We start from the raw sequence: 17,896 nt of genomic DNA on the forward strand, positions 1-17,896 counted from the left end.
TCTTGGAGCAGTGGTGCTGACAAGTTGTGGTGTTTATCTCCCTACAATTTGCAGATGTGCATCCATTTACTTTATTTTATTTTATTTTATTTTATTTTATTTTACTTTATTTTACTTTATTTTATTTCATTTTATTTCATTTTACTTTTATTTTATTTTACTTTTACTTTTATTTCATTTTATTTTACTTTTACTTTTATTTTATTTTATTTCATTTTATTTCATTTTACTTTATTTTATTTTATTTTACTTTTACTTTTATTTTATTTTATTTTTATTTCATTTTATTTTACTTTTATTTTACTTTATTTTATTTTATTTTATTTATTTATTTTTTTTACAATTTGTTACCATAGATTTAGCTGATGTTTGCCTTTTCTTCAACAGCAGCACATGCTGGATGCCAGGAAAATGAATTTATAATGTCCAGGAAGCACCTGCTGTAGGTTGCTGCAGTTGAATATTTGTGATCAGAGGATCTGCCTCTGTTTGTTCCATTAAGCACCAACAAGCCACCAATTATGTAACTCAAATAAATGAAAATTACTTCAAAATCCTGCTTATTTTTATCTTAAAACTCTGCTGAATTTAAATCACTTGAGGTGGGTGTTCAGGGGGTTTTTTTTGTGTGAATAAAAGCTGCCCTAAATGAAAGTTCAGTGGATACTTCAGGAATTTAACTACTTATTATTGTGTCGTGTAGGTACAATCCTGGTCACACAAATAAGAATGAATTGATAAAAAAAGACTTGAAATTTTTGCTTTAAGATGCAAGGCAGTCTTGGGTGTTTTCCAAAGACATAAAATCCCTTTTTTGGCCCTAAATTATATAAAATTTGACAGTGAAATAGCGTAATTTTCTTTATGCCACGTAAAGGAAGGGAAAGGGGAAAAAAACCCAAACAAACCGTAAAATGTGTGTTGTAAAGTTTTCTTTAACTGAGGTGACCTGAGTGTTCTTGATGCAGATTTAAAGAATCTGAATTTAAAAAAAATTCCCAGATTTTAAATCCAGATTTTAAAAAAATCTCACGTACAGAGATTATTGCACCTGCACATTTTAAAAATAACTTCCTGCTAGGAAAAATAATATATATAAATATAACTATGGATTATGTATAGTTACATATTTTATATGCATATATAAAATATACAAGTATGTATTATGTATAGTTATATATTATATATGCATATATAAAATAATACATTTGAACCTTCTAATCTGATTTCCTCCTTAGATATTAGGAAGAAACTCTTCCCCGTGAGGGTGGGGAGGCCCTGGCACAGTTTTCTTGGTGGATTGGTTTGGAAATGACCAATTTTTGTTATTTTTAAGGGTTAGGAAAACCGACTTTCTCCTTTTTGCAGGAGAAGTTGAAGTGTCACCAAGGTTCACAATCCCAGGGGCAAAGAGGAGGAGGAGGAGGAAACTTGAGGATATGGGAATAATTTGCCAGGAATTAGATGTAAACATCTAATCGGGTGTAAAGAAGAATTAGATGTAAAGATCTAATTCTAAGTGGGTTTTTTTGGTTGGTTGGGTTTTTTGGGGGTTTGGGTTTTTGTTTTATTTTGTTTTGTTTTGGGTTTTTCTGTGTTTGGGTTTTTTTTTGTTTGGTTGTTTTTTTTGGGTTTTTTTTGTGTGTGTTTTTTTTTGTATGTGTTTTTTTGTTTGCTTTTTAATGTTTTTTGTTTTGTTTTATTTTGCTTTGTTTTGGGGTTTTTTGTGTTTGGGGGTTTTTTTGTTTGTTTGTGGTTTTTTGTGTTTTTTTCTATGTGTTTTTTTTGTATTTTTTGTTTGGGTTTTTTTTAATTTTTATTTTTTGTTTTATTTTGTTTTGTTTTGAGGTTTTTTGTGTTTGGGTTTTTTTGTTTGTTTGTTTGGGGGTTTTGGGTTTTTTTATATGTGGGTTTTTTTTGTATATGGGGTTTTTTTGTTTTTTTTTTTTGTTTTTCTTTGGGAGTTTTTTGGGGTTTTTTGGGTTTTTTTTGTTTTATTTTGTTTTGTTTCGGGGTTTTTTGTGTTTTTTTTTTGTTTGGGGTTTTTTGGTTTTTTGTATGTGGGATTTTTTTGTATGGTTTTTTTTTGGGTTTTGTGGGGGTTTTTTGGGTTTGTTTGTTTGTTTTGGTTTTTTTGTTTCATTTTTAGATTTTTTTGGGGAGTTGTTTCTTTTTTTTTTTTTAATTTTAGAGTTTGCAACGTGGAAAGCTCTGACTGGATTTTTCATATATTTTACATATAAAATACATTTCATATCCTTTAATTACCCCCAGATCCAGCCTGCAGAAGGAAAAGACATTTTTAGGGGGAAAACCACTTACAGGAAGTCAAATCCAGAAAGGATAAGGAAGGAGCCTCAGGAAACACTCCGTGCCTTCTCTGCCTCTCACCAGGAAAAGCTGCTCAGGCTTCTATTTTGACACTTTTTTCCCTTTTCAGACAAAACATGATGTCTCCAATCCAAAAGACAACCAGCATGTTTTGACTGTGCCATTGATTGGTGAAGGATTTGTTGGATCAATCCCACCGGAATAATTTGGGGGACCTTGGGAAATCACTTAATGGAATTGGGTCCGCGGCTGCATAATCTTGACTTTTTTTTGCTGGTGTAATTGAAGATGCAGCTTAATAAACTTTTTTATAAAGATTCCCAGTTGGTTGTGCAGCGTTTTCAAGGGGGGTTGGAGCTGAGCACAGAACTAATACATCTTGTAATTGTCTTTTTTTTGCTTCCCCACCTCACTTAAATCCGTTCCCCGGGGAGGAACGTAATGTACTCTAATGCTGGTTCCTTTTACAAAGTGACCCCACTCATTAGGATTTCTTCTCCACAGCTCCCCTGACAACACATAAATGCACTGAGAATACTTAAGCTTCCTCTCCATCAGTCTTTCTTTTTAAAAAAATAATCTATTTAAAACCTGGAATTTCATACCTCCATTACTGCAGACTTCCCTCTGTGCTCGGTGTCACCGCCACACGCAAGCAACAGATAAATTTGACTCACTGAGCAATTTATTTCTGTGTATTTTCATGAAAATCAGGTATTGTGTCTGCTTGGCTCCTGCACCACGGTGAAGATTTCAAATGTATTTATAATTTGTCACGTGAATATTGAGGATTTTCTGGGCCTGGAGCTGCAGGTTCCATAAGTGTTTTCATCCCATCCTCTCAGATCTCTGGGAAAGGTGGATTGTGGTGGTTGGATGTTTGGCTCTGGCACCACGGTGAAGATTTCAAATGTGTTTATAATTTGTCACGTGAATATTGAGGATTTTCTGGGCCTGGAGCTGCAGGTTCCATGAGTGTTTTCATCCCATCCTCTCAAGATCTCTGGGAAAGGTTGATTGTGGTGGTTGGATGTTTTTTGCAGCTCGGGAAAGAGGTGCAGTAGTTGGGTTTCTGGTGTGTTTAGAGGTAAAAAAGCACTATCCCAGTGCAGAAAAGCTTTTAGCTGGGAACTGGGTGGGAGAAGGATTTTCCTGGAAAAAAATGGTGCCTTAAAACCAGGAAAAGCCCAATCAACCAACAGAGCTCTGGGTGTGTGGGCTCTCAAACCATTACAGTGTGTTCTTGTTACTTAAAAATGTATTTTCATAGGGCTCTTGAATTAGATTTAATAAATAGTGATATTAAGACTTGGAACTTTTGGATTTGGACAGTTAAATCTGAGATAAACTTCTGGAATTTCTAGTGGATATTTTTATTTAGGCGCTTTAAGAAACCGATAATAATTTACTCCGCTACGGGAATAAATTTAAAATCCTTTTAATCTGGACTTGGAAAATACACTTTTCATTTGCCTCCACCTTCTGCAGATTGAAACAAGAGCAGATGTTCGTTCGGGATGAGTTTGGGAAGCTCCTGGAGCGAGAGAGGATCTCCTCAAACGAGCACCTGACCCGAGCCATCCTCCGCGAGCGGGCGGCCACCGAGGAGGAGCGGCAGAAGGCCCAGCGCTTTGTAAGTGCCCAAACTCCTCCAGAACCCTCAGATATCTCAAGGAAAGAGGTGGAAGGGGTAGAAGGTGAAATATCGCCTCGTTACTTCTTTTTTCTTTATTATGTCGCTTTATTCGAGTCGAATATCTCCGTTTTAAGAGCTCTCGCCGATTGTTTCAAACCAGATCAGAGGGAAATGGTGTATCAAAGGCTCATATTTCATTAGAGCTGATGGATAAAAAACGTCCTGACGAGGAAGTTGTAACATATGGTTGGCTGTTTTCCTGGGTAAACTGACATTATCCATTTCAAATGTCTGACAGATTTATAACTTCTCACACGCAGCAGTTACTTGCAGCGTGGAGTCTCTGTTGGCTCTTGGAACAATAATCATTATTCTCTGAGGGAATATGCCTTCAAAATCTATAGATGCCTGGGCATAAATAGGAAACCAATTGGTATTTCCAAGGAAAAATTGAAAATATTATGTGAACATTCCTATGAAAATAAAAAGGATTACTGATGTCAGCAACTGTATTAAAGTTTGGCCCTCTGAATCTGGAATAAAATCCAAGTGTTTTCAGGTTTATTGGTTGGTGATTTAGTAATCAGTCATCTATGGTGTGTAAGTACAAATCTGTTCTTGTTTTCCAAGAAAGAACCAAATCTGTTGTTATTTTTCCAAATCCCACTTGAAATCCCAACCAATTTCCCCTCACTGGTAATATCTTTTCCAGCCCTTTCTCGATGCTCTTTCACCTCTGTGGTAACATTTTTGAGGAAGAATAATTTCAGTGCTGTAAACAAATGTTTTAAAATAAGGGAACAAAGGAAATTGGAGAGGAATTATAACCAAGGTACAGCCTTAGTTTGATGCCTTAAACCTTTATATTCTTAATATTATGGGGGAGAGAGAAGGGGTTTGTGGCCTCGAGCTACTGAGGAGCTGAAGATTTATAATTATTTGCATAATTACTGAGAGGTTTGTAGCTTTTTTTGGTTATTAATGCTGCACATTTGGCATTTCCACTGTACTTGTTCATTCTTTGAAGAAGGTAACAAAACAACAAGAAGGTTTTGTCTGTTTTTTTTTCCTTTACAATGGGTCTAAATATGAAAATACTGAGTAATTCTCATTTGGTTGCAAATCCTGCTACAAGTCACCTCCTTTTTTTTCCTGTACTTGGTCAGTTTTTATTCCTTTGGCTTCATTTCTTATGCTCCCTGTGTATTTGTTTCGTGTATCCAAGCTGAATTTAATAATCTGTAACATGAGAATGTGTCTCTTTGTGCCCTTTGTCAGGTACAGGGAGTAATTCTGTGTTCTAGTCGAGTGCTGCAGCAGGTTTGTGTTTTATGTGGCCCACATTTGATTTGTCAGACTCTTTCTGGAGGAAAATAAAAAAAAGAGTGTTCCTGAAATGTCAGTAGCAAAATAAATTCCTTTACTACTGCTGAATTGTTTAAATAGTGCAAAGGATATTATGTTTAGAAAGGAAGAATTTCAGTTTTCCTTTACAAAGGGTGCTAATTCAGCTTTAATAAGTAGACATAAAATTGTTAGGTTGGAGTCATATTTCCCATTCTTAAACAATTTTAACTCCAGTGGCTGCTTGTAATTGCAGAAAGAAGTAATTTAAGAGTGTTAACGTCCCAAAAGTTAGAATTAGCTCTTCATACAAATGAAAAAAATGGATTAAATGGTCTATTTGTACCTGAATTACTTCGGTGCTGTGTAAGCTGGCACAGCAGGTGCCCTCAGGGCTGCTGGGATGCCAGCTCCCTCAAAAGCATATTTTGGGGAGATCTGAAGGTTTGCAAACCAGTAATTCTGATGTTTGTACCAGCCAAGGTAGGAATTTGATGATTTCGAGCAGAATTTGCAGACCACGAGCCAAAGCTTCCAAATCCCCTGTGGAGTCAGGGCAGGGATTTAATCAACTGGTGGTGCTCAGTTCAGCAGAAATCAAGGTGATGCTTGGATTCCTTTGGAAAAGCCTTCCCATGACGTTGTCTTCGGGTATTTTGGACATGACTGAACATTCCTTGTCCCACAGCATTGGGGCTGAGTCCCTAAAAAGTGATGCCGGTGAGACCGGAGAGGGGCCTGGACAGGTTGGAGAGTTGGGCTGATTCCATCGGGACGAGGTTCAACAAGGCCAAGGGCCGGGTCCTGCCCTTTGGCCACAAGAAGCCCCTGCAGCTCCAGGCTGGGGACAGAGTGGCTGGAGAGCAGCCAGGCAGGAAGGGAGCTGGGAGTTGGGATTGACAGGAAGCTGAACATGAGCCAGAGTGTGCCCAGGGGGGCAAGAGGGCCAATGGATCCTGGCCTGGCTCAGGAAGAGTGTGGCCAAAAGGTCCAAGGAAGTGATTCTTCCCCTGGGCTGGGCGCTGGTGAGGCCACCCCTGGAGTGCTGTGTCCAGTTCTGGGCCCCTCAGTTCAGAAAGGATATTGAGGTCCTGGAGCAGGTCCAGAGGAGAGCAACGAGGCTGGTGAAGGGACTCAAGCACAAGTCCTATGAGGAGAGGTTGAGGGAGCTGGGGCTGTTCAGCCTGGAGAGGAGGAGGCTCAGGGGAGACCTCCTCACTCTGCAACTCCCTGACAGGAGGGGGAGCCGGCGGGGGGGTTGGTCTCTTCTCCCAGGCAGCGATCAGCAAGGCGAGAGGGCTCGGTCTCAAGCTCTGCCAGGGGAGGTTTAGGTTGGATATTAGAAAGAATTTCTTTGCAGAGAGGGTGCTCAGCCATTGGAATGGGCTGCCCAGGGAAGTGGTGAATTGTCCATCCCTGGAGGTGTTTAAGGACAGACTGGATGTGGCATCAGTGCCATGGGCTGGGAACCACAGCAGGGTTGGATCAAGGGTTGGACTTGATGATCTCGGGGGTCCCTTCCAACCCAACTGATTCTATGATTCTATAACTTTGTGATTCTATGATTCCTCTGGCTTCTCTCTGTTGTCTGGCTGTGGGATCCTGCTCCTTCCAGTGCAGTGGGATATTTGATCGTGAAATGAGCTGTCCTGAGAAGAGTGAGGGTGGGGCAGGGTTAGGTGGGATACTGGAAAGGAATTCCTGGCTGGGACAGTGGGGAGGCCCTGGCACAGGTTTCCCAGAGAAGCTGTGGCTGCTCCTGGATCCCTGGAAGTGTCCAAGGCCGGGTTGGATGAGATTTGGAACAACCTGGGCTGATGGAAGGTGTCCCTGCCCGAAGTCCCTTCCAAGCCCAACCCAATTCCAAGCTCATTATCCCTCTTCCCTTGGCTTTTCCCTCCTGTCTGCAAGGTTGGCTGGTTTTCCAGGTCCGGATGGACACTGGGGTGAGGTTCAAGGGCTGCTTTGCTGAGCAACAATTTCTTTACTACTTCTTCTCTTTAGTTCAGCCCCTTTTCTTTTGTGTGAGATGTGAACTGAGGCAAATCCATGAGAAATCCATCCCGGAGCCTTTTCCAAATGCCCACAAGCTGCTTTAGAACTTGGCTACAAAACCAGCTCACTTGGGGGAGTTGCAGACTGAGCGTGGGGGGCAAGTTGGGGGGGAAAACAAGAACTTCTTGAACTGGTCTTGCCACAGAGAGGGTGGGTTTGTACCTTTAGATTTACTGACTTTGGAGATGTGACATTTGCAAAGTATTTCTGAGTGGTTTCACTAAAGGACAAAGTGCTTCAAGAACTGCCTGTACCACTGCAACTGCTCAAAAATACTGATTTTTCCCCCCCATGCCTTAGCATGGAATGATATTTTTTCTGCCCATCCCTCTTGAAAGAGGATTTTATAATAAGTCAAGCCTTTTATTTCAGTGCAGCCATAAAGAATTTTGGTTCTGGACCTTATGACCACTCCCAAAGTTACTTGTGTTATTTTATTCACACAGACTGGAGTCCTGCTCTTTAACATATTTAGCAGTGGAGATTTTTGCTGAGGGGAAAAACAATAAATCTCCAATAATAAATAATTTGTACCAATAAAAAATTAGTACCAAATCTAAAACTTGTGACTGGTTGAGCTGGGTCTGGTGGAGTGGCTTTAAATGTGGTGGCTTTGCCATAAAGAGTTAATTGATGTCCCATCACTGGAGTCATTATGAGAGTCAGGGGGAGAATATGGAGTAAAAAAATCAATAGTTCCCCAAAGTGCAGAGGACCTGTTGTATTTCCAGCTCTGGACTTTACTGTGACCGTATTTGCTTCACTCTCTGGGCTGAAATGAGTTGTCATCAGGACCCTGCATGTCAGAAAATGGTTTTATTGAGCTGCCAATGACATTAAAATCTCATTTCCCTTTGAAGAGGCCCAGAAATATTGTCCTGTACCCAGAACATTCCAATTGGATTATTGCAAGCATTAGAAACCCGTGTCTGTACTAATGCAATTATATTTATTTCCCCACGTCTTCCAGCACCTTTTAGAGAGGCAAATCTGGTGCTGCTCAGGTATCTTTGGGTTCTGCCAATTATTTTCCACACCAGGATTTCTATGAATCAATTCCTTGTTCCAAAAAAAAAAAATTGATTTAGTAGAATTATCCTTATATTAAAACACAGTTCTTTTGCACTTTAGGGCACTGTGGTAATCTGATTATTGGCTGTTTTTTCCTAGCAAAAATCCTGTTGGAGGTGTAAAACCCACCTATTTTCCATAACCAGATTATACCCTGACCCTTCCTGCTCCTTCCCAACTGTATTTTAAGGATGATTTCCCTGGAAAACACCAGGGGGAAGAATCACTAAATGAGTTCAGGCTTTAATTCTGAGGAGAGGAGTCTGTTTACAAACCTGCAGTATTTATTACATACCTCATTTAGCTCATTCATCATTTTAATAGAAAAAATGAATCTTTTGAGATGATTCTGAAATAATTTGAAGTAAACTCTCCATAGCCTGAGGCAAGACAAGATTGTTTCCTGCAGGGAGGGCCTGCTGGGGAAGTCCAGAGTGAGCAGAGCCCGGAATTCACAATTTAGGGGAGGAAAAATCCTATTTGAAGGTGAGATTTCAGGTTTGGGAACCCCATGGTACAGAATTAAATCACTGACAGTTGTTTTGTCTCTTTTTGTTCAGTTTTATGACTTAGAAAGTAGGAATTTTTTATGAAACCTCTTTAAAATTTGAGATTTTGGGAGTTTTAGGTCTGTGTCCATCATTATTTTAGCCACGTGCTGCTGTTCTTGTGGCTTAAAAAAGCAGTTTTCTTGCAGCAAATAATCTTTTTGCATCTTTTAAATGGGCAAAAAGTACCTGCTTTTGGCCATTCCTGTTGTGGAATTCAGGAGGAAGGAATTGTTTTGGAATATTGGAGATGTGATCGGTGTTTTTGTTGTGTGTTTGGTTCTTGGGGAGAGAGGTTTGGTTGCTTTTTGGAGAAGGAAGTGGGATAAAATCCACAAGTGATTCCCACTTGGAAAATCCACAACTCCAGTGCTCACCTTGCTTTGAATAATCCAGAATATCCTGGCTATGGTTTGTGTGTCGTGTTGGGGAAGTGCAGATTGAGCAGAGCCCGGAATTCACAATTTAGGGGAGGAAAAATCCTATTTGAAGGTGAGATTTCAGGTTTGGGAACCACATGGTACAGAATTAAATCTGCTGACAGTTATTTTCTTTCTCATTATTCAATTTCATAATTCAGGAGGTAAAATTTTTTGTGAAACCTCTTCAAAATTCGAGATTTTGTGAGTATTAGGTCTGTGTCCATCATTATTTTCGCCACGTGCTGCTGTTCTTGTGGCTTAAAAAAGCAGATTTCTTGCAGCAAATATATTTTTACATCTTTTAAATGGGCAAAAAGCACCTGCTTTTGGCCATTCCTGTTGTAGAATTCAGGAGGAAGGAATTGTTTTGGAATATTGGAGATGTGATTGGTGTTTTTGTTGTGTGTTTGGTTCTTGGGGAGAGAGGTTTGGTTGCTTTTTGGAGAAGGAAGTGGGATAAAATCCATTCCCACTTGGCAAATACCCAACTCTCACTGACTCTCCCTCCCTCTTTTTTGGGTTTAGAGTGGAAATTCCAGGTGTTTGGGATAGAAATCTGTCTTTCCTGTCTATTTAAATAGATGTGAAACCTCCTGTATGATCAAGAAACTGTTGCTGTTCAAACAGAGATTGAGAACATTTTTTTCCAGCTCTTTGGGAATCACGAGTGATTTTCTCACCTGGACAAATATATTTACCTCGGAGAAATGACAAAGAATTCCTGTCTAAAATGGCTTTATTAATAAATGCTTATTTTCCCCATATCTTGATATAGTTAAACAGTAAAAATAATCTCAAATAGCCTTTGGGTGATGGTACTTTAGGTGCTGTAGGTGAAGCAAATGTTTTATTTCCTCTCTGGGAGTGCCTGTGAACCAGGAGAAGTTACCCTTTATTTCCTTGTCTCTCTCTTCAACAGTGTCCATTCTGACATTTAAAATATTTGTTTCAGTGCCACGACAGAAATGATTTTCTCCTCCCTTCACTTTTCCACCTGGCAACATGTTACAGATGGATTTTTTTTTTTTATCATTTTTGTATGTAACAATTAATTGCCTTTTTTTTTCCCCCCCTTCTCTGTCAAAAGTTTGACAGGCAGGAAAAAACACGGGAGGGAGGAAATTTTGAAGGCAAGCAAGGTACATGAAATGAGCATTTCTTCCCTTGAAGATCCCTTTCTGAACGGTGAGAGGGACGTGTTGTGATAGTCAGGCAGCATTTAAAGTGTGTTATTTTTTAATTCTTACACAGCAAACCTCGAGATATTTGACAGCAGCAGAATTAATCACCGTGTTAGCTCAGCCCTGAGATGAAGATCTAGTGCTTTACAAAGCCTGCTGCTCCATCAATTTGTTCTTTGGGTGGAATTCAAATTGAGTTCATTTTTATAGATTCCACTGCATAATCCTCTGCTCCCTCCTCCCCCATTCATTAACCAATTTGCTCGTGCTACTCCCTTTTTTATTGAATGGGAACAAAAATTGCCAGGCTGTCTTCCCAAATGAATATCATCATTCCTTGTCAGGCACGGGCAAAAAAAGTCGGGATAATAATCCTTTTTACAGCCACCTTCCCCTCTTCCAGGGAGGAGTTTTATTTCTGCCCTCAGGACACCCTGAAAAAGGTGTTTTAAATAAAGTTCTCCTGGAGCTTTGAGGAAACATTCCAATCCAGGCTCCTTTTGATCCTGACAGTTGTGTGACACAAAGAAAAACCCAAATCAAAACCCCTTGTCCTTGGACATGACGTGGTACAAATCCAGGCAAGGGACTAAACCACGTTCATTTGACACAAGTCTGGAAACAAAACACCAGAAAAAGGCTCCTCCATTCCCACAAAACAATTTGCTGAGGCTTGAAACTCTTTTTTCTGACTTTCAGTCAACGTTTGGATAATTCAATGTTTCTTTGCTCTCACATTAAGTTAGTTTTGGCTGGGGGTGTATTCTTATGTCCTTCCTTTAGAGTGTTCTTTTACCATCCTTATTTTGGGATAAATTAGAAGACTAAAAGGTTGTTTGGGGGACAGAGGGTATGGAAATTAGGAGATTTATTTTACTGATGTTTTCAGGAGTGGCTGAGGTCACTTGGTTTGTCCAACCTGGAGAAGAGCCGAAGGGAAGACTTTTATAAATGACATTTTATGTTTCTGATGCAATTTAAAGGGTTTTTTTAAGTCCTTTCCTATCGGGGTCCCACTGGATATCTGGGATTTATTGAGATGCTCAAGTGTTGTAGCTGCAGGTGCCAAGGTATCTAAAGCAGGTGCACACAAATCCAGATAAACAGGGTATTTCAGGGAGAGGATGAGGAAAGAAAATGGAATATCATGTGAAGTTTGTGGGGTTTTTTTATATAGATCCTAAGAATTTTTTTGTTTCTGTCTGTATTTCTCGTATGATCTGTTCTGTGGAGGGAAAACCAGTTTGCCTCCTGTTTTTTCCCAGGGAAGAGTGTAAAGTGGAAGAGTTAATAAATTTGGGGTGTTAATCCACCATTTTATTTCAGTAATAAAGGTTGTTCTCTTGACAGTCCAACCCCTCTGGAGGCTGAGGGCTCTTTAATTGCAGTGTGTCATCTCAGTGCAGGAGGGGAGTTTGTAGCTGGAATTTCAACCTCCTTCCAGGAATTGTGGGGATGACAGGTTTTGTTGAACATTTTTGTGTGTTCTAGTCTTTCCTTCCCCGAGGTTGTGGATTTGGGGAACCTCACGTGTCGCTCCCAATAAAAAAAATTACACTTTAATTAATAAAAACCATGCAGAGAATTGAAGAAAAGCTGGGTTTTTTTCTCAGGAGGTACCTTCTGCTCCAAAACATTAACATGTAGCCTACAAAACTTTCCTTTCTGGTCCCGTTTCGTGGGAAGTCCCATATTCGTGGGAGAATTTTTCCAACAGAAATTTTTGGGAAGCCTCGTGCAGAAGCAGCTGAGAATATTTCCTGTTGCATTACTTTTAGTAACTTAATGATGTTGGAAGACCCACCCCTCTGTGTTGGTGCAGGGAGATGCTGCAGTGTCTTTTTTTTTTTAGAGGTGGCTGAATTCAAAGCACGTTTCGAGGTAAAGAAATAAATAAAGAACTCAAATTCATTACTCCTCATTTTCCTAATTATCCTGCAGATAAACAGTGGGGATCGTGACATTAAGATAAGTAAGTGCTTCGTGAGTTTTTTGCTTCAGAAGGAAGCAAGTCTTGCTGTTCCCCCCCTTTTTTCCCCCCCTTTTGGGCCGTGCAGGAGAAATAAATGAGAGGGTCCAAGGGAGTTTCTGATGGATGGTTAATGGGGCTGGGCCTCGTTCCTGCGGCAGCTGCCACAATTCCGACTCATTAGCACACCCTTAATGGTTGCATCCCAAAATCACCTCCACCAGGGGCATCCAGAATCCAGCAGAGCAAAAAAAGCCACAACTTTGAAACGGGAGTTTCAGGTGCAGGGGGGTGGGTTTGGCCAAGAGTGTGATGGGAACGTGGGGGCAAGTTGGAGTGGGGGGAGTGTCGATGTGCTGGAAGGCAGGAGGGCTCTGCAGAGGGACCTGGATAGGTTGGAGAGTTGGGCTGATTCCAAGGGGATGAGGTTCAACAGGGCCAAGGCCCGGGTCCTGCTCTTTGGCCACAAGAACCCCCTGCAGCTCCAGGCTGGGCCAGAGGGGCTGGAGAGCAGCCAGGCAGGAAGGGAGCTGGGAGTTGGGATTGACAGGAAGCTGAACATGAGCCCGAGTGTGCCCAGGTGGCCAAGAAGGCCAATGGATCCTGGCCTGGCTCAGGAACAGTGTGGCCAACAGGTCCAAGGATGTGATTCTTGGCCTGGACTCAGCGCTGGTGAGGCCACCCCTGGAGTGCTGTGTCCAGCTCTGGGCCCCTCAGTTCAGGAAGGATATTGAGGTGCTGGAGCAGGGGCAGAGAAGAGCAGCGAGGCTGGGGAAGGGACTGGAGCACAAGTCCTATGAGAAGAGGTTGAGGGAGCTGGGGGGGCTCAGCCTGGAGAGGAGGAGGCTCAGGGGAGACCTCCTCACTCTCTGCAACTCCCTGACAGGAGGGGGGAGCCGGGGGGGGTTGGGCTCTTTTCCCAGGCAACTCTCAGCAAGACAAGAGGGCTCGGGGTCTCAAGTTGTGCCAGGGGAGGTTTAGGTTGGATATTAGAAAGAAATTCTTTCCAGAGAGGGTGCTCAGCCATTGGAATGGGCTGCCCAGGGAAGTGGTGGATTCTCCATCCCTGGAGGTGTTTAAGGACAGACTGGATGTGGCATCAGTGCCATGGGCTGGGAACCACAGCGGGGTTTGAGCAAGGGTTGAACTTGATGATCTTGGAGGTCCTTTCCAGCCCAGCTGATTCTATGATTCTATGGAAATAATTAATTGTGGAGGTCACGAGTGGGCTTTCAACTTTCTTTTGTGACCACGTGTGTGTCTCCAAGCTGTGAATAACCCAAGGAGGAAACTTCTCCAGCCTTTTGCTGGGTGGTTCCTGCCTTTAGAGCCAGAAAGGCTGCTCAGAAATGTTCTCAGAGGGAAGACAGTCACTGCATGAAACAATGACAAGTCGTTTCTAGTGGTGAGGCAAGTGAAATATTCACATAGATATTCAAGTCATGACATCGAGGCTCTCAGCGATGGCTTCATGTACTTAATATTTTGGTGTGAGGAAATACTTCTGTAGAAGATCTATATTGTGTTTTTTTAATGCTCTGAAGGAAGGCAAGAGGATGCTGAAAGGGAGGATAATGAGGGGGTTTTTTTCTGCCTCCATAAAGGGGCTTCTTCTAAGAAGTTCTCAGATCAGGTCACCTGGATCTTTGTTTTTTCACTGCAGCAACTCATGTAATATTTTAATTTTGGAATCTCACAGCCTGACAAAGAGAGTTTAGAGCACAGAAATCAAGACCAACATCTGTCATATAAGATCTGCTGATAATAAATTAGAAACATCCTGTAGTGGCAGGACAGGGAGCAATGGTTTTAAACTGGAAGAGGATGGATTTAGATGGGATAGAAGGAGGAAATTTTATATGATGAGGGTGGGGAGGCCCTGGCCCAGGTTGCCCAGAGAAGCTGTGGCTGCCCCTGGATCCCTGGAAGTGTCCAAGGCCGGGTTGGAGCAACCTGGGATAGTGGAAAGGTGTCGGGGTTGGAATTGGATGGTCTCCAAAGGTCCTTTCCAAGCCAAACCATTCCATGATTTTATATCAGAACACATTTATTCTTCCTAACCATTTGTCAAGAATTGGTGGCAGTGGCTGGTTTTACACTGACTGCCCTTTCTCCTTCCTTCCTTGATTTAAGGTTTTAACTATTTGATCCTAAAATCCCTTTTTTCCCAAGGGGATCACAAATTTCCCCTCGTTCACACCTTCCCTGAGTTTGGAGCACATCCTGCAGGATTCTGGGCTGAGTGATTGTTGCCAGAGGGGGAAATAAAAGTTGATTTTAGTGCATCTTCCCCCAGCAGTGGTTTTAGTGCAGGTTTTGTTGTCATACAAAAACTTCCCTAAATTTCAGGAGGAACCGACAACAGCTGGAATTACTGGAATTTTCAACCATTCAACAGTGTGTTCTCAGCAGGATGCTGTGATAGCACTTAAAGAGAGTAATAAAGAGGTTGTGTAAGTAATTCCTGTAAGTTAGAGTTGATACAGAACAATTCTAAACATCGTTGCATGTCACGGTTGTAAATGGGTCGGGAACATCTCCGAGTGTGGAGCTGACAACAAAAAAAAAATCAGGACTTGTACCACGAGTGAGAAGAAAAAAAAAGCTATTTTATACTCCATTAAACTGTTACACATCATAAATAATTTATACTCAGCTTGCTCTGTTCTGTAGCAAAGATGATAAACTCGACATTTTAGGAGCATTTTAATGAACATAATCGTTTTCCTGACTTTGTCTGTAACACAAACCTCGTTCCTCAGTATTCCCCCACGTGTGGAACTGGGTTAAATTGTAAGGATGCATTTAAAAGTCAGTCCTTGAAGCTCTGAGCTCCACAAATATCTGGGAGTGGATTGAAAATATGTTTGAGAATGGTTTGGGTTGGGAGGGACCTTCAAAGATCCTCTCGTTCCAACCCCCTGCTGTGGGCAGGGATGACACCCACCAGAGCAGGGAATAAATGTAGTGTATAGAAATAGTTAAATGTGGTGTATATAAATAGTTTTACTCATTTTACTTTATATACTAATTTTCTATTAATTATTTCTATCATTACCAAAAGTGTCCAAGCACCTCGTGTAATATTATGAGGTTGTCTGTATTCCCAGACCAGAATATTCATGATTCTTCCAGTTCATACTGAACTTTTAGGTTCTCAAACTTACAGGGAGGTTTTTAGACTCTTTTGTGCTCTTTGCTTTGCCAGTGAAAACTTGCTATTTTTTTTTGATTAGTTATAAACACCCTGAAAAAATAGGAGTGTAAAAATTAAACTGCCTTGGAGATAAAAAAGGAAAAAAAAAACACCTCAAGCCACGGGGACTGGATGGACATTTGGATGGTGGCATTTTTAAAATGTGCAATTTTACAAGTTGGGTTTGACTCAGGTTTTCAGAATTGTTGGTAATTAGGTCAATATTTGAACATTTATGTTCATTTTGTACAGTTTTTGGGGCTTCTGAGCATGTCACTTGAGTGTGTTCAGTGCCCATCACTAGTACTACAGATAGAACAATTTGTACTTGTCTCTAATTTGCATTCATTAATAATTATTTTTTATTAGTGATTATGTTGAATTTGAACTGATGGCATAAATTCTGTGTGTGTGTCTTCCTCAAAATATTTTTGACCAGGTTCAGTGGCTCTCAGTCATAGAAATATCACCTTAAAGTCCTTTTGCAATAAAGGAATAATCAACTAGTTTTGGTCTGTGTGACAAAACTGTGTAATTACATCTTAAATTTCTATTTCTTCTTACCTGCTCCTGTAAAACCTTTTGCAGATGGGGGTGAAATATTGCAGGAAAGACTTTGTAGATAATAATAAAATTCCTGGTTTTCTGCCAGGAGATGGGAGCTGTCCCCAGCCCCTGGTTCCCTCTGTGTCGTTCATTGCAGGAACAGCCCCAGCCATATTAAATCTTAATCAATAACAGCCTTTCACTAATTACAGGAGCGGGTTTATATATTGGATAAATTGCTGTTTGTAAACGTTGTATTGTATTAACTAAACCAGCTAATTACCAGCAGCAACAATAAACAGAAGGTTTCCTAAAAGCTCCCATCCGTGGCTCGGAGCAGTTGCTGCTTCCTGAGATTCTCAGTCAATGTGGAAAACAAGGTAATGACATTATAAATACATTTATAACGCAGGACGATTCCTTCTGAAATGCATGTAAGTGTTATTGCTTTGCTGTGAAATATGATTTATTTAATGCATTTCAGCCCCCATAATATTAAGATATAATTGAGATGGGGAGAGGAGGGGGGGGAAAAATTGCACGGAGTCAAAGCCTGCAGGGAAGTGAATCAGGGGCTAAATTGCTTGTAATTTTAAAGGCACTTAGGGGAATCATGAAATTTAGCTAATGCAGCCCTGGGTTTCAAAAATGTGAAGGAAACAATTGGCCAGTCTTTCAAGTTTTATTTGACTTCACATGGTTTTTGTATTTTATTTTTTTGTGTGCCTGGCTCGGAGCGAATGAACACATCAGCTACAATTTCACACCCGTGTCACGGGGAAGAAATGGATCTGTGGAGAGATGGACATTTACAGTGGGTAGCCAGTAAAACAGTCACTAAAACAGTCAGTAAAACAGCAGACAGTGTGATTTGGGTGATGAAGCCACAGCCATGTGGAGGGGAGGGATGATGGCACTGGCGGGATGGGAATGGTGTCAATGCTGTTGGGAATTCTGGGGATGATTTGCTTTCAAAAGGGTGACAATCACAGCTCTGGCCTTGGTGAGTTAATTATGGGCTGAACAGTCTCTGGTGATTTCACTAAATCACAAAGCTCCCAAACAGCCACCCCCAGGAACTGCAGCTCTGCCTGAGTTTGACATAAACCTGGGCTTAACATAAACTGGCAGCTGGAGAGAAACTGGGATGCTGTAGATTATCTTCCACGGGTTTTGGTCCAGAGATGGAATACAGGAGTCCCAGGAACCTGTGCTTCTGTGCCAAGATTCACTTTAGCTCAGTAGGAGAGAAAATAGGGGCTTGTGAAATAAAGCTTTGCTTGTTTTTTACGAGAAGTAATAATTAAAATTCTGCTGAAGAAACGGCTTCGTGCTTTCAAGGCATTTGTAATTTCTCATATAAAATGTGTTAATCATTCCGTGAAATGTGAAACACGGGATGGTTTGGGTTGGAAGGGAACTGAAAGATCATCTCATTCCACCCCCTGCCATGGGCAGGGACACCTTCCACTAGCCAAGGTGGCTCCAACCTGGCCTTGGACACTTCCAGGGATCCAGGGGCAACCACAGCTTCTCTGGGAAATCCATTCCAGCCCCTCCCCACCCTCCCAGACAGCAATTCCTTCCCAATATCCCA

The 17,896-nt window shown here is 41.2% G+C and overlaps 1 protein-coding gene across 5 annotated transcripts in view; it reads left to right on the top strand.

The window, feature by feature from the left end:
* The window catches only part of CHCHD3 (coiled-coil-helix-coiled-coil-helix domain containing 3), a 140,576-nt gene that overhangs the window by 40,293 nt on the left and 82,387 nt on the right, over window positions 1-17,896 (top strand). For all 5 annotated transcript variants that reach the window (XM_027702463.1, XM_027702462.1, XM_027702465.1 and 2 more), the window contains exon 4: window positions 3,820-3,964. In XM_027702463.1, the coding sequence (XP_027558264.1) occupies window positions 3,820-3,964 (145 nt within the window). The remainder of the gene's footprint in view (window positions 1-3,819; window positions 3,965-17,896) is intronic.

Source organism: Neopelma chrysocephalum, unplaced genomic scaffold, assembly GCF_003984885.1.
Source record: "Neopelma chrysocephalum unplaced genomic scaffold, ASM398488v2 Primary Assembly neopelma1_187, whole genome shotgun sequence".
Taxonomy (NCBI): domain Eukaryota; kingdom Metazoa; phylum Chordata; class Aves; order Passeriformes; family Pipridae; genus Neopelma; species Neopelma chrysocephalum.